General features: G+C 42.0%; 1 protein-coding gene across 15 annotated transcripts in view; it reads right to left on the bottom strand.

Annotated features, from left to right (window-relative positions):
* The window catches only part of PCNT (pericentrin), a 91,721-nt gene extending 81,266 nt beyond the window's left edge, over positions 1–10,455 (bottom strand). For all 15 annotated transcript variants that reach the window (XM_037396325.1, XM_037396335.1, XM_037396336.1 and 12 more), the window contains exons 1-4: positions 10,281–10,455; positions 4,360–4,587; positions 2,313–2,363; positions 1,203–1,382 (exon numbers count right to left, since the gene is read on the bottom strand). In XM_037396325.1, coding sequence (XP_037252222.1) covers positions 1,203–1,382; positions 2,313–2,363; positions 4,360–4,587; positions 10,281–10,334 — 513 coding nt within the window. In that variant the 5' untranslated portion in view covers positions 10,335–10,455. The remainder of the gene's footprint in view (positions 1–1,202; positions 1,383–2,312; positions 2,364–4,359; positions 4,588–10,280) is intronic.
* Positions 10,456–14,720: the final 4,265 nt, after the last annotated feature.

Below are 14,720 nucleotides of genomic sequence, written 5' to 3'. Positions count from 1 at the left end.
AACGATAGGATACTAGTAATGAAATAAATATTTTTACTTATAAATTTTGTAGCTCTTATTGATGTAAAAGCGATCAAGTTTTCTACAGCATATAATGAATATTTAGTACTCCCTAAATTGTTTCCTATCTGTCAGCTCTTCTTTTCAGCCATGTGAGAGAAAGCTAATGAGATGGGACACATCAATCCTATTTTATGTTAATCACACTGATCTTTTCCATGTGTTTCTCACCAACAGGAAATGTCTTTGTTTCTGCAGTCCTAGACAGAGAAGAACAACATGCAAAGAGGGAACTAACTATTCTTTAGAAGCACCTGATAATTTACGTTTACATAGAAATGCTAGAGAAAGGGAATTCAAAATATCTTTTTTTAATATTTTGAGAGAGGGAAAGGTACGTGTCAATTTAATAATGTTTAACCTATCCTTCTTAATCATTTTCCCATACAAAACAAAAAAAACAACCACCACTCCAAAACCAAAAAGCATAAGTATTTACAAATATTCAAAAAGTGTGAATAATCTCAGGGGGCAGGGAAAGTCATCAAGGGGAGGGTAAGTCATCAGGGAGTTGGCGGGTGGTGCCTGCCATCCCATGTGAACATTTGAAAAGGAGCCTAGCTGCGTCCATGTAATGGTTTTCACACATATCCACAGGAACACTGACATTCCAAGAAGTACTTCCTTTACAATAACATGAAAAATACTTCAGGGCCGGGGCAGGGTGAGGGGGGAGTTGCAGCATTTTTTCAGCATGACCTTTATATAGGTATCAGTATTATAAAAACATAAGTCCCATGGTTTTACATTGAGCCCCTACCTCAATGTATGATTAACTATACTTACCTTAGTGGTTCTTGCAGGTTCTCTCTATAAAGGCCCACTCTCAATATAGTAAGAAAATTTATCAATAAAAGTAGCAGCAAGCATTCAACCATTTCTCAGCAGAAGACTGCATTTCATAAAAACTCTCTAAATATAGAAGCATTTCAAATTTAATTTTACTCTCACTCGATTCAAGCAATATGAAGTCCTAAACACTGGTGAATGGAAACCCTTAGTACCACTTTTCGCAGCACATGTTAGAAAGGTGAAGTACTTTTCAAGAAAAAACAACAGTTATTTTGAGTTTTCCCTCCGAAATATTTTTAGAATTAAAATAAAGCAGCTTTATCCCCATTACACAATTCTATGAAACATACCTGGAGTTGCATAGAGTCGCTGTGCTGGCTAAGTTGCTCCTGTAGCTCATCCATCTCTGCAGTGAGCCTTTCAACTGCTTCCTGTTTCTTCAGAAGTTTGTTCTCCAATTCAGCTATTCTCGCCTGATACATCTTAGCATCAAGCTCACTGTATTCTGCAGCAGAATTTATTGTAACTTTCTTCATAAAAGAAACAAAAATGTATTTATTCACCAAAACATTTCTGGTTTGCAATTAACTCTGAAAATAAACTCAGTTTCAAGCTTAAATTCAGGGCAGATTCTAGTTTATAAGTAATTCAACAGTGGGACTTAGAATTTAATAGAAGCATTATACATAAAGTCCTTAATTTTAAAATATTTCAAATAAAAAAAATCATAAATAATATATCTTTGTATGATACTTTAAGGCACAAAAGTAAATTAGGGAGAAAAGGCTGTGATTCTACAGCACCAAATTGTGGTAAAGTGCTATTTTGACATGTGCTGGAATTCAAAATACATTCCAACTTACAAGTTGGGGGAATACTACCAAAATTAAACAAAGTTTTTACATCCATCTGTGCTGATTGGAGAACAGTCCATCCACAGGAAAAACAATAATGTAAAGTTCTTGACTTAAAATTAAATTCAAGTGTAAGCAGCTATTGCAAATAAGTTTTCAACATACTCTGAGTGTCTACGGCCTTTAACAGCAAAAGAAAAAGACAAGTACAACGACAGAAGCTGCTTCAATCAGTCCTGTGGTTTCTTAGGAGCAATATTGTTACAGTTCTCACAGAGGAGACAGTATCTTGTATTTTATTTTAAATCTTTTTGGGTTTCAATGTATGAAACAAAGAACAACCCTATTTTTCTACTAAAAACATCATTAAATGTCTCTGGACAAGTTCCATGATTTCACTAAAACTTAGCAGCCAATTTCACAGTCAGTATGTGAACGTACAAATAAGTACCTGGTTTAGACTGTAAAATAGTGAAATCACATCAGTTTTACTACATTTGATAACAATGCTCAAAAACTAATCATTTCAGTAACCAATTACCACACTCTTCTTTCACATTATATATATCAGCATCTTTTAATAAAGATACATTCTTTCACACTTACTTCAGCTGCATGATCATTCAGTACATCCCAGTTGGACAAGTCAGCACTCCCCTGGTAATAATCAAATAAAACAAACACTAAATCAAGGCATTTTAAAGGTGCATAAGGAAAAGCAGAATTATTTTGGAAGCACTCTAAGCAGATGAGCCAGAAAGGTCCAAGTTGTGAGACAACATGCCAGTGCGAGAGTGAAACAGAGTTTAATGCTAACCTCAGTTGGTCATCCATGGTCAAATGAATGAAATAAATGCAAAAAAAAAAAAAATTAAAATTATTATGAATGTCTACTTAAAACTTTAGGGCTAAGCTTCATCACTGAGATTCAATGTTTTATCTTCTGATTTAGCGGCCTGCAAATATAGTTGAGCATTCTTTAATCTGCTACTCAATATTAGTAAATATTGGTAAACTAACTGACAGGAGATTATTTAACAACCATGCTAAAATTGTTCAGGTAATTGCAAAAGCAGTACTATTTTCTGATGCATATACTTAATGTAGCTTGATATCTTGGAAGACATTTACATCTCACTAAATTCACAAGACAAAGACGACTGTAGCACCATTTAGAAAAGGGAGCCCATAGCCCTCCCTGCACTGTTGAATCTGCACAAAGTAGTTTCCAACAATTACTGTCTCCCTAGAGGCGCCCTCTTCACATAACCTAGAAAGCAATTCCATTTGCTTATAAACCCAGCTATTTTGACAAAAGCTGTTTGGAAGCAATAAGTGATTTTTGCTTCTTTTTTAAGTTAAGTTGATGTGAATGTAGTAAGGACTGCCCTGGTTGAGTGACAAAATACTGTATGCTTTTTTCTTTGTGCAGACAGCATAGCAAGTAGCTTCATAAAATCTTCTGCAACGCTAATGTTACGTTCAGGATATCCTGAAAACACTAGGGATACCCTTACAACAGAAAGGAGGATAAACATGTAAACAGTGTCCTCTGTTATGGCAGGCTTGCAAATACACTAGTTTGATGCTATTGTTGTATGTTGTCAAAACACACCAACAGCTGGAGAGATGCTTTTTATGCAGAAGGCACCACCTCCCCAAAACTCACAAATCTCTGCATAGACAGCACGCTGAAATGCACTGAGAAATACTTTTTAAAGAAACTCAGACCAAGACAGATACAGTTTGTTGTCGCCAGAGAATTGCCTTGTAGCTTCTGAAAGCTGTAAAAGCATTAGCCAACCACTTCTGAAGTAAGCTGGATCCCTATTAAAAAAAAATTGCTTAAAACTACATTTTGCACATTTTTATTACAAGACAGAAGGAAAGAAAGCGTTACGTGACTGCTTAATCCACAGCTAATTAAAAATAAGAATCTTGCTTGTGAGCTGATGCAAGAAAGCGACAGCTTTATTCAGGTAGACTAGTACATCTATCAGCTTATGTCTAGTAACCTCAAGCTGTATGAAAAGCTATGTTTCTGTATTTATTGACATAACTACCTTTAGAGGGTCACCAGTACAAACACACTGAAAGACATCAGGCAAAAGCAGAGTTACATGTTAAATAAATATATGTCAGACAACGTAACATCTATGCTGGCTTTACAATGGCTACTAAAAGCATGCTGGAACAAGTCATAATTTTTCAGAAAAAAAAGTATATTTGAGCCAGCAAAGTGATACAGAACCAAACTAATGCTGTGCATTATAAGGTCCCAGCAGTTTTGCTCATCTACTACACCTCTCAGTCTGGATTTGCCAGAGTCACAGCCACATAACCTTAAGTCCGCCCAAAGAGAAGTTCATGGCAGTAAAAGGTGAAAGACCTCAATTCAGCAGGCTAACGGAAGACAGCTCCTTGACAATACCAGCTCTCCAGTCCATATAATGTTTTGGGGTTTTTTAGCATCCGGTATCCCTTTGTAAGAGAGTTAATTATTACAAACGAAAAGACATCAGTTTACTTACTTCTCAAGGGCAGCTAGCTGACAGTGTCAGAGCACCAATACCCAACTAAGCAAAACAGTCATCTGGAACACCTATTATTTGCAGATGGAGCAAAGTGAAACACGAGAAATACTCAGATTTACCTCCGTCTCTGTTGTTGCCTCTAGCAGGTTGGCGTCTTCAGCCTTACTCTCTAGCAGGTTGGTGTCTTCAGCCTTACCCTCTATACCCTTACCAACATCTTGGGCTGCTAGTGCGTACTCTTCCTTCGGAACGTCATGCGCGTGGACAGACGAGCCCTTCCTCTTCGCCGTCTTTTTCTGCGACTGCGTGATGTCACTTTTTGTTTTTCGTTGTCTGAAGTAAGCAAACTGTACAGAAAAGATTGGAAGAGGTAGAGGGAGAGGTAAGTGAGAAAAAGGTAGCAGGACCACAAGATTAACCCACCCATGGGTGACGAAGATCCTATCTTGATAAAATATATACATCTGCAGAAAAACTGCTTTATCTTCCCTACTTTCTACACATTCAGAACATACTGGATAACTGTGCAATTAAGCAAGAAATCTCACACCAGTACTAAAGGCTCATTTCAATAAGAGAATAAATTTTACTCAATGCAACTTTGTATGTCAATGACAATCCAGAATTACAGCAAGACAGATTAATAAAGGAATGAGTTGTTAATATACTAGAATCATTAGGAAAAATAATAATTGAGCAGTCTTTCCGCAAGACCGGCAAAACCAACAACCCCCTACAAATTTATCTAAACAGATCGTTGCCAGCGTAAGCTTTAAGATTAAAATTAACGGAAGTGAATCCTCACGCTCCTTCCCTGCCACCCCCTTAAGAGAATACAGCAAAACTTCCTAGCCAGAAAGCAGTCTACAGTACATAAATAGAAATTAATTAAGCCAGGTCATTTTAATTTCTTCTGTTGAAGAATCAGATGCTCTACTTTATCAGACTATCACAGCTCTATGAAGCACCAGGGACTTGTAAAGAATGTCACTGATAGAATTTGTTACCCAACTTTCCTTAGCACCTTAAACAGCTTAAAAAGGATTATCGTCTTTTCAACTCTAGTTAGTTGGAAGTGCTGCCTAAACACAATACATCTCCCTCACAGCACAAATCCAGACATCCTTCTCATAAGGAAAAAGCCTTCTCCAAGGTTACAACCATAGGTTATCAAGTGCACTGCTAATACATCCTTGCGACAAGACAAAATAATCGAATGATGACAGGATGTAAACATAATTGCCAAGTTCTACCTGCAATACATATGAAAATCCACTACTTGACAGTTTGGTTTTCCTGTAAAACAGCCACCTTGCAGAAAAATCTTGTCTGTTTCTTTTCATTCAACTTGTGAAACTGATTTAGTTCAGTCCTTTCCCCTCACATCGATGCCATTATAGCAACTCCCACTTGACAGCTTAGCTACTCAACAGATGCACAGCTACACATCTGATACACTAAGCAGGGTGTTTAAAAGGTGTATTTGCAGAAAGACATCAGTTTCTTGCCAGACGTTAAAATGTTTATGTACAAATAGCTTATTTTTAAGATTAGCTTCTGTAGTTTCCATAGTTATTAATACTGAATGCAAAACAGAGATTGCCAGGTGCCTTGTTGCCTTTCGTAAGAAGCAAAATGAACAGACCAGTAAATAAAGCTGTAGTGAGACACAAACACTATTCTTTGAAATCAGGTGTTAACTCTAGCACTTACTGATGGCAATATATGTCAAAAATAGCTATTGCACTAATTAACCTAATAACATGGGGGAAAGGAACAGGAGGAAACCTGCAGAAAAATTGAAAGTAGAGGAAGCTGCTAAAGCAGGAAAAAAAGGGAAAACAGGAGTAAAACAATCAGAAAAGTAAAAAAGTTAAGGCAGAGAGAGTGGCCATCAGAGAGCAGTTAATGATTTCACGAAGGGAGACCAAGTATTTGACATTAAAATGCCAAGACTTACCATGACTGGACATCTAAATGAGTATAAAGTTTTAAATGTACAGCTCAAAGAAAAAACAACTTTTTTTGTCCCACTCATATGCATGAAACATATGAAACCATAATACACATTATGCAAAAACATCCAACTACTCCAAAATTTTATGGAACTACTAGACTTGCTGGTCCATGAACGTGTCTGGAGTCAAACACATTCCAGATTTATGGAATCACTGGATGGGGAAAAGTTCTGTTTATGGCAGTATCAGGTTTCCAAAGCCTTTAACCAGCTACATAAATTTCAGTGCCATTATAACAGTATCATGAAATTCACAGACAGTTATCCACCATGAAACAGTGTGTGAATATGAAGGAAGAATATAACACTGACTCTCCCCATTCCCAGTGAGATCCCGTCATGCCCCTTTTGAAGGATCAGATTCTCAGTGTGCTCTCTAGCAGCATGTGCAAACAGGAAAGCTTCACCATTAGCCAAGATTTAGGATGCCACAGGAACACCAATAGCACCAATCAACACAGCATCCAAAGCAGCATTCCGTAACAGGAGAACACCCGGCCTTTCTGCAAGTACCCATATACTGCAACTCCATTTCACCAGGACCAGCCAGCTAACAGTAGCAACTGCCAGGCACCTCTGAATTGGTATGGCCAGCACCACAGAAACATCCCACTACTAGAAGAACAAGCCTGCCAGGTTTTGTGTCGTGTGGTCCGCATGTCATCCCTGTCCCCAATTAAGTGCTGCGCTGACATCCTTCCACTGCATCACTGCAAGCTGCCCAGCACCAGCAGCATGGGTCAGAAGACAGGAAAACTACAGCACAGGCAGCACTGTTCAGCTCTCCCGAGCCTACCTCACACATAATTTACTCCTTGACTTACTGCTTTACATGCTTCAGAAATTAGTACCAAAAGATTACACACAGAAAACGGAACAGAGCGGAAAACTACATTAGCGACAAATAGAAACAGGTTGTTCAAATAAACCTTAGTCCACCTCTTAGATACGGTAAACATAAGCAACAACTGCTCTTAAACAAAACCCAGAAATATTTTCTAGAGCTTCCTCAAACTGATGAAGCAGGAAAACTTCCTGGAAAACACACATTTCTTTTCAAGCTTCTACTGTGCAAAATGCAGGAACAGCAAAAACTTTCTCACACATGAGGTATGGCACATACAGGTCTGCAACTAGAGGCACTGCTTACCAACACACATAATGGCTAACAGAAGGTGGAAAGAAACATGAAGAAAACAGCAGCACTGAAGACTTGAGGTTTGTTGTTTCTCAATTACTACCTTGACTATCAGTATTGCACTTATTAAAATTGAAATCTCAAGTACCTGATACAGTCAGTATTTAGCTGCCACATCATGGTAATTTCCAATTAATACAACAGTTGAAATTATTACTATTTGGTGATAACTTAAGGGCATTTCAATAATGGAGGGTTTATTCCTGTATGAAAAAGAATATGCAAGCACTGGTTTAAAGAGGAAAACATTCATATTGTATTCCTTTCCCAAATGATTATTTAGCAAACTAAAATCTAAGGATGCCAAAGACAAAAATAATTATTTGGGGGGTCGCGGGGTGGGAGTGAGGGTGATGAGGCAAAAAAAACAGAGCAGTTCACACTTCCAGATTCAAGCAGTACCAGACTGCAGGTTGCTACAGCAGAAGACCGCAACACACAACTAGCCTTACACTCCTGTCCCCTGCCATCATGAGCACCCTCGCAGTGATGCAGTGAGATGATTCAGGAAGCTGATCTGGACAAACACCAAACACTTCGGAGGCAGGATCACCTTAAGCTTCTGGAGGTCTGTACTCCAGGAAGGAAACACTGTACCTGCTCATGGTCATTTATCCCTTTCAAAATTATATTCATATTCATGAGGAGGGCAGCACAAAGAAAACAAGAAAAATAAAAGGAAAATAACAGAAAAACATTTCCCTACTAATTAGCCCAATATACATTTGTTCCATAAGTTAGCTGTACAAATTCAGGTGTATACATATAAGATACAAAAACAGGGCAAGCATACAGCCATACATGGTAGAAATCAGGTATGAACACACTAAGGAACGTACAGCTCAAGTGTTTGCCTTCCCAACCCTAACATACTATCTTTGTGTCTAGTAAGCTGCAGTAGATATTGCTGCCATCATTTGTTCAGGTGTTTTTTGAAAGTTGGTGTCCGCAATCTCCTAGCTACGTAACAGATGTCTGTGACATTTTAATAAGCAGAGGAAGCACTACATCTGTCTCTGCCTTTCTAAACTCTTTCCTCTCTGTACCAGGCACGTGCTACTATGCAATAGCAAAATTGACAGGGCTGCTAACAATTTTTTTAAGTGGTGGAATGAGAGATATTTAGCACATATTTAAAATAAATAAATAAATAAATGCAACATTGGCTCCGCACACATAACTTGAAACATAATGCAAGTCCCTACTTTTTTTTTTTTAAATGGCAAACAACAGCTGTACAACAGGTGGGAACTAATAACTTATCCAAGACAAGTCTATCACATTTTTCTAACCATAAACAGATCCTGCACTTAGAGACGGGTTACAAAAGAAATGCTAACATAAGCCTTGCCATGAAGAACTTCAGCCTGAAGAACTCCTGTTTCTCAAAGTTTCCTCTCTCGATATTAATTCAAAAACTAATCATACAATCATTCTCCAACAGGGGATAATGTCCACACAACACATAACAAGGCTGTGAAAGCAAGTGCAAGAGGAGCTGCTGAGTGGGGAGTATGGCAACCACAACAGCATCTGGGTGGGACAAGCTGTACTGCGCACCATCAAGCTGCTTCAGCACAGCTCCAGCCCTGCTCCCCTCCGGGTAACAGTCTCTTTAATTGCCTTCTGCACAGCACTGGGAGGGAGCTGAAACAGAAACACAGAAGACTGATGCAAAGATCTGAGGCAGACAGCGTAGCTCCAAGCCACCTCTCACCCCACCAGCTACATTTCCAGACAGGTCCCCTGCAGAAAGGGTCATGCCCCTATGCCTGTGGGAGAATCACGAGTGATACCAGGCATGAAGAAGCTATAGCACATCATGGAAAGATCCAATCTGTCTAACCCTCCTGACAGCCTGTGCATCCTCATCTATCCCCTTCTAACTACATTCCCCCATTTCAATCCTGCAAGGACAGTGAGAACAGGGAAAAGCTGTAGCTGAAGACTGGCATGTCTCATTCAGCAGTAGATTCCCAGAAGGGAAATATGACAGTAACAGCTCAAAAAACAACAGAAGTGCAGAATTAAAAGAAAAGTGATCGGGCATTTCCAACCAGCTTCTTGATCATCATTACAAAAACAAAGCAGAAGTTTATTTAAGAGGGTTAATACATACCAAGTGTTAATCACATAGTTACAGACAATAATTACAAAATGAATGTTACTTTTATGTATCAGTGGCATCATATGAGCTGTCTGCATAGCCCTACCAAACCACACCTAACTGAAGACATGTAACTGCTTAAAGCCTTCGAAGTGTTTGCCAACAGCATGACTGCAAACCAACCAACCCAACCCACTTCCCCAATGACCCACCTGCAGATGGAAGGGCAAACGGACTAGTCATTTCAGTAATAAAACGTGCAACACCTATTCTTGCAGATTCTCACCTGGATATATAGCATGTCCACAAATAACTGAGTGGAATCCCTGGCAAAGTTGGGAAGAAAATCAAAACAAAACAAACCCTGACCCTCAGGGAAGATATACACACTACTTTTAAACTGCTCCTTACTCACTGAAGATAACGTTTTATACACCTCTGTAGTAACTCGGGAAATTTTCCAGGCAACCTGCACCCAGGGAGCACCGCCGGGCACATTTATTTCTGGCAGAGCCACGCTGCCCAGGCAAACCCCTCTCGCCCCGACACAGCCCCGCCACGCACCGAGGGGCACCCCGCCGCGGGGGAGAGGCTCGGGGCGGGCTGAGGCGATGCCGCAGGTGGCTCCGGGAGCCACCCCCGCCGCCAGGCCCGGGGCACTGCGGGCCAGGCCGCGGCGGGCGCGGCCCCCCGCCAGCCGGGACCCCTTCCCCCTCACCTTGGCCCTGCCGGCCTCCAGTTTCCGCCTCCGCGAATCCTCCTGCGCCTCCATGCGGCGGGCAAAGCCGGAGGCCCCGAGGCAGCGGCCGGGCGCGGCCCGCGCCCCTCACCGCTCCAAATGTCACACCTGAGGGGGCCACCAACTTTCGGTCATGGCCGCCTCAGCGCCTTCTCCCCGCCCGCTTCAGCTCCACCGCCAACCGCGAGGCGGCGGCGGCCGGCGCTGGCCAGTAGGAGAGCGGGGGCTGGCCCAACTTCCCCGGCAAGGGAGGAAGATCTCCGGCAATTGGTGCCAATCGCTGTCCCCGGGAGATTCGCCAGCCAATGGCGAGAGCGATCGTTACCTTAGCCCCGCCCACTCACGCTAACTGACTCCTGGGATAGACAGCGCAAGCCGCCGCGCGCTTTCTGCCCTTGCTCCCGCGGCCGCCACTGCCTGCCCCCTCCACAGCAGCCACCAATGGGAGAGGCAGCCGTGCCAGCCCGGGCCGCGCTGGTTGGCCAGTTTCAAACAGGCCGCCAGCCACGGCCCCGCCCAGCGTCGGGAGGCAGCCAATGGGGAGAGGGGGACGGCCGCCGCGGGAAAGCCGAGCGGGTCGGAGCCGAGCCGAGAGGAGAGGCGGGCCGGGCCCCCCCGCTCCCTTTGCCCGCGCCGGGGCTGGTGCTCGGGTCGAGGTCGGCCCTGTGGAAGCTGTGTGCTTCCGCCTGCCGCTCCGGCTCGGCCGTGAGCGGTCCCTCGCCCCGTTGGAGACAGATGAAGGTGTTGGCGCAGGGGGGTTGTGCCATCCAGCCTGATCATGAACTTCTGTGTAGTTACCCTTCCCAGCACGCACAGGGAGAAATCAGGGGCTTTCTCGTTCATTGTGTGCATAATTCACCTCACAGTCATCTACAAAACTGGTGGCTCCTTTGTCCCTTGAAGTGATTAGATCATACTGAACTCGCTTTAATCAAATCTGCTCCTCAGCTCCGGTTCAGAGGTAACCTCTTGTAGAACACCGGCTTTTTCTTCCAGGTAAACATGGAAACACGAGTGTCCTTGTGATCTGACAGCTCTTTTTCCACCCCTGGACCCTTCTGTGCGTTTGGTCCTTAAGCTGGGCTCTTCTCTGTATAGGCTTTTGCCTCAAATTCGGACATTGTATTGTCCAGGTTGTGAGCTGGACCTAGCTGCTCCTGTGGGCTGTGTCTGCTCTGTCTGGGCTTCCTATGCCAATGTCAACCACCATCCAAAACGTATGTGGGAAGAAACACGGACACGTTCATGTAATAAACCGCTTTGTACCAATCTCCTGGTCTCCTGTGTTATCTCTACGTAAATATTTCAGCATAGACAACAAAAGGACTGGAGCAGTGCGAGTGCTCAGTGCTCCAAAGAGAAAGCTGAGGACGCTAGGAGCCGAGCAGGGCTGGCAAGGCTTCCTCTACACTTTAGAAAAGCTGTCTGTGTCCAGAGCCAAGGTAAAGGTTAAGTTTTGAACAACCTGCAGAGCTTGCTGGGGGACTGTATGTGTTGGCTTTTCTTCACCACCAATTCTGCTCTTCTAAGGAAGAGTTGAAGTTTCAGTAAGCAAACCGTGCAGGGATGCTAGATCTGACAGCGAGGACAGGCTCCCGAGGCTAATTCTGGTCACCTCCTGCTTTGTCAGCCCTCGAGGGTTTTTTATTTGGTTTTGTGGGACGGCCGACATCCTCTCACCCCAAAACCAGGATTCTGAGTACCCCCAGTCAATGCTGAGGGCTAAAGGCTAAATTATGAGATTTTTTAGTGCAAAAGCTTGTGTAATTGGCACCATCCGAGAAGCAGAAGGAAACTGGTAAGCTCAGAACAAAGTTTCTTAAAACAAAGAAGATAATACATCATGGCATTTATAATGACAATTTTTTAAAACAGATATGTCAATTAAATTTGGTTTAAAATAAATTACTGCTTTGACTTCTTGCTCTAGCTGAAAATGTAAAATCAATAAGTCATGGGGGTTTGGGTTTAATGGATTTTGTTTTATTGGTAATTGTCTCTCTCTCTTTTTTTTTTTTTAATAATCACCTCATGCATTTTATTTGCTACTATCCCTGTCTGTTAAAACATCAGGATTTCTGGTGCTGATCTAATTAAATTTACTCATTTGGAAATATTGCAAAGGGACCTGTCTCCGGCAACACGGCAGCTAGCTGGCAGCACCAGCAACACTGTTTGCGTGCTACCCACGTTGTTCTGCTGGCAGCTGGACTCAGGTTCTGCACAGTCAGTGCAGCTTTGTGGGGAGGGAGCTGAAGCCAACCAGACAGGGTGGTGGGGCCACCACTCCTGGTTTTGCTGGGGTCAATCCTACCTGACGCAAAAGCTGTAGCTGCCATTTTGTACCTTGACTAAATTAGCAGCAGCACCAAGGCTGGAATCAAAACCTTACTGAGAACTCTGGGTGCTGCTGCAACATATCTGCAAATAAATGAGCAGCATTTGCAGAGGCTAGGGGTTTGCAATTGTCATATAGGAAGACAATAATCTTAAGTACAGTATATGATTAGTATAGTGTACTTACTCTTAAGTAAAAAGTCTTAATTATAATTTGGTCCAAACCATTTTCAGATATAACAGTAAAAACCAACATTGCATGTTGTTATATGACAGTGGTGTGAAATAATTCTTAATTATAAAATATATTTTATTCATGTGTTTAGCTTCAAATGCAGACAGGATATTTTTATGATACCTGTAACCACCAAGCAACCTAACAAGAGCTCTCAACTGTTAATTTGCCACATTACAATTGGCAGAAGCAGACAGTTGATTGAAAGGAAATTATACGTACTTCTCCACTGATGATTTGTGTGTGAGTTTCTCTTTTAATTCTTTTAATTGTCTTTTAAAAAATTAAAATATTCTTGTAAGACTGAAACAATAAGAGACCCTTCTCTGAGGAATCAGAGCATGGAAGTTTATCATCTCTGGATATTTCCAGGTGTGTCAGTTTGTTTGGTTCTTTTTATCTCATGTTTTAGAAATCATACTAATTAAAATTAAAGGCACAAAGTATCAAAAGTATCAAAATCCATCAAAAAAAGACAACCTAGAAATGTAGACCTCACCAGGTTATCTAACCCATTCTTTTATCTGAGGAGTGGTCTAATAGTCCTACAACATTCACCATGTTTGTTTTTCTATATTGTTTTAAACAACATCCGTGAAGTAAAAATAGTTGTTATCAGGCTTTCCTCTCCCTCACTAAGCCAAATGCTTCTTGCCTAGCCTTTCCAGTCAGAAAAAAAACACCCTGTTCTTGATTATATCCTTTCATTTATTTAAATATTGCTAGCCTTTCCCCTTCTCACCATTACTGCTAATGGTGAGAAAAGTCAGGTCTTCCAAGTCTTCCTCAGAACGTAAATTTTGTAAATACACCGTTATTATCTTTTTTTTTCCTGGACTTCCTTTCTCTCTTAAACCACCGTGTCTAAAATTAAACTCTGACTTCAGCTGCTAAATAGAGCAGAATAATTGGCTCCTGTGAGGTGCACATAACGCTTCTGTTAATCCTTTGCAGAATTAAATTTGTCTGGTTTTGCTCTTTCGCATCACCATGTTCATGCATGATCCCTAGTGTGTGCTTCAATGTAACGTAGATTACTTTCAGCAAGATCCACTTGTGTCCAGCTGGCGGCTTTCTGGCAAGTCATTAACGAGCAGGTTGTAAGGTGTCCCTAGAGTAGGGATGCCCCTGTGACCAGGCCATCTGTAAGTGTGGGGAAGGAAGGATCCCTTAGCAGATTTGCTGGAAAGAGTTTTTATACCTAGAACTGGACTTTCTCTAGGATACCTGTTACATCAAGCAGAAGTTTCTCTCTCTTCCTTTCCTCTACAGTCAACTCAGTTGCTTAACACTGGCACTGTATTTTTAACGGAATACTTCTTACGGGGTTCTTTTTGTCAACCTTTCTTGTAAATTTTGATTCCTATTGCAATGAAGGCTCTAGTAATTTAACTTCTAGGGGGCACTGTGTTAAACCAGTATAATACTCATCAGCAGTCGGGAAGTCTACCGCAGCACTGCTATGTCGCTTGCTGTCTGGAGAAGCCAACACAGCTTGCTTTGCTACATCACTGCCCCAGTGCTGCCCACAACCCCGGTCACCCCGTTGCAAAAGGGTTTATGAAACTAGAAAGGTACAGAGAGGAGCAACTCGGATAATAAACACGAAGGCTGTACAAACACGTACAGCCACGGTGTGATCAAAGGTGCAGCTGATGCGGCACCTTCTGGGAGCAACCGATGGCAGAGGCCTGGAGGTGGGGGTGAGAGCAGTCAGTGTGGGCTCTTGCGTTACACCCTCCCAGCTGAGTTATGAGATCAGTGGCTAAGGAAAATCTGCTATTTGAGGACAAATTGAATGGATTCCTGAATGAGAAAATGTTACCTAAATGGTTCTGCATGGATAG

The sequence above is a fragment of the Falco rusticolus genome, chromosome 8 (assembly GCF_015220075.1).
Source record: "Falco rusticolus isolate bFalRus1 chromosome 8, bFalRus1.pri, whole genome shotgun sequence".
Lineage (NCBI taxonomy): Eukaryota > Metazoa > Chordata > Aves > Falconiformes > Falconidae > Falco > Falco rusticolus.
The sequence above is the reverse complement of the archived record's forward strand: the minus strand, read 5'-3'. Positions and strand labels throughout refer to the sequence as shown.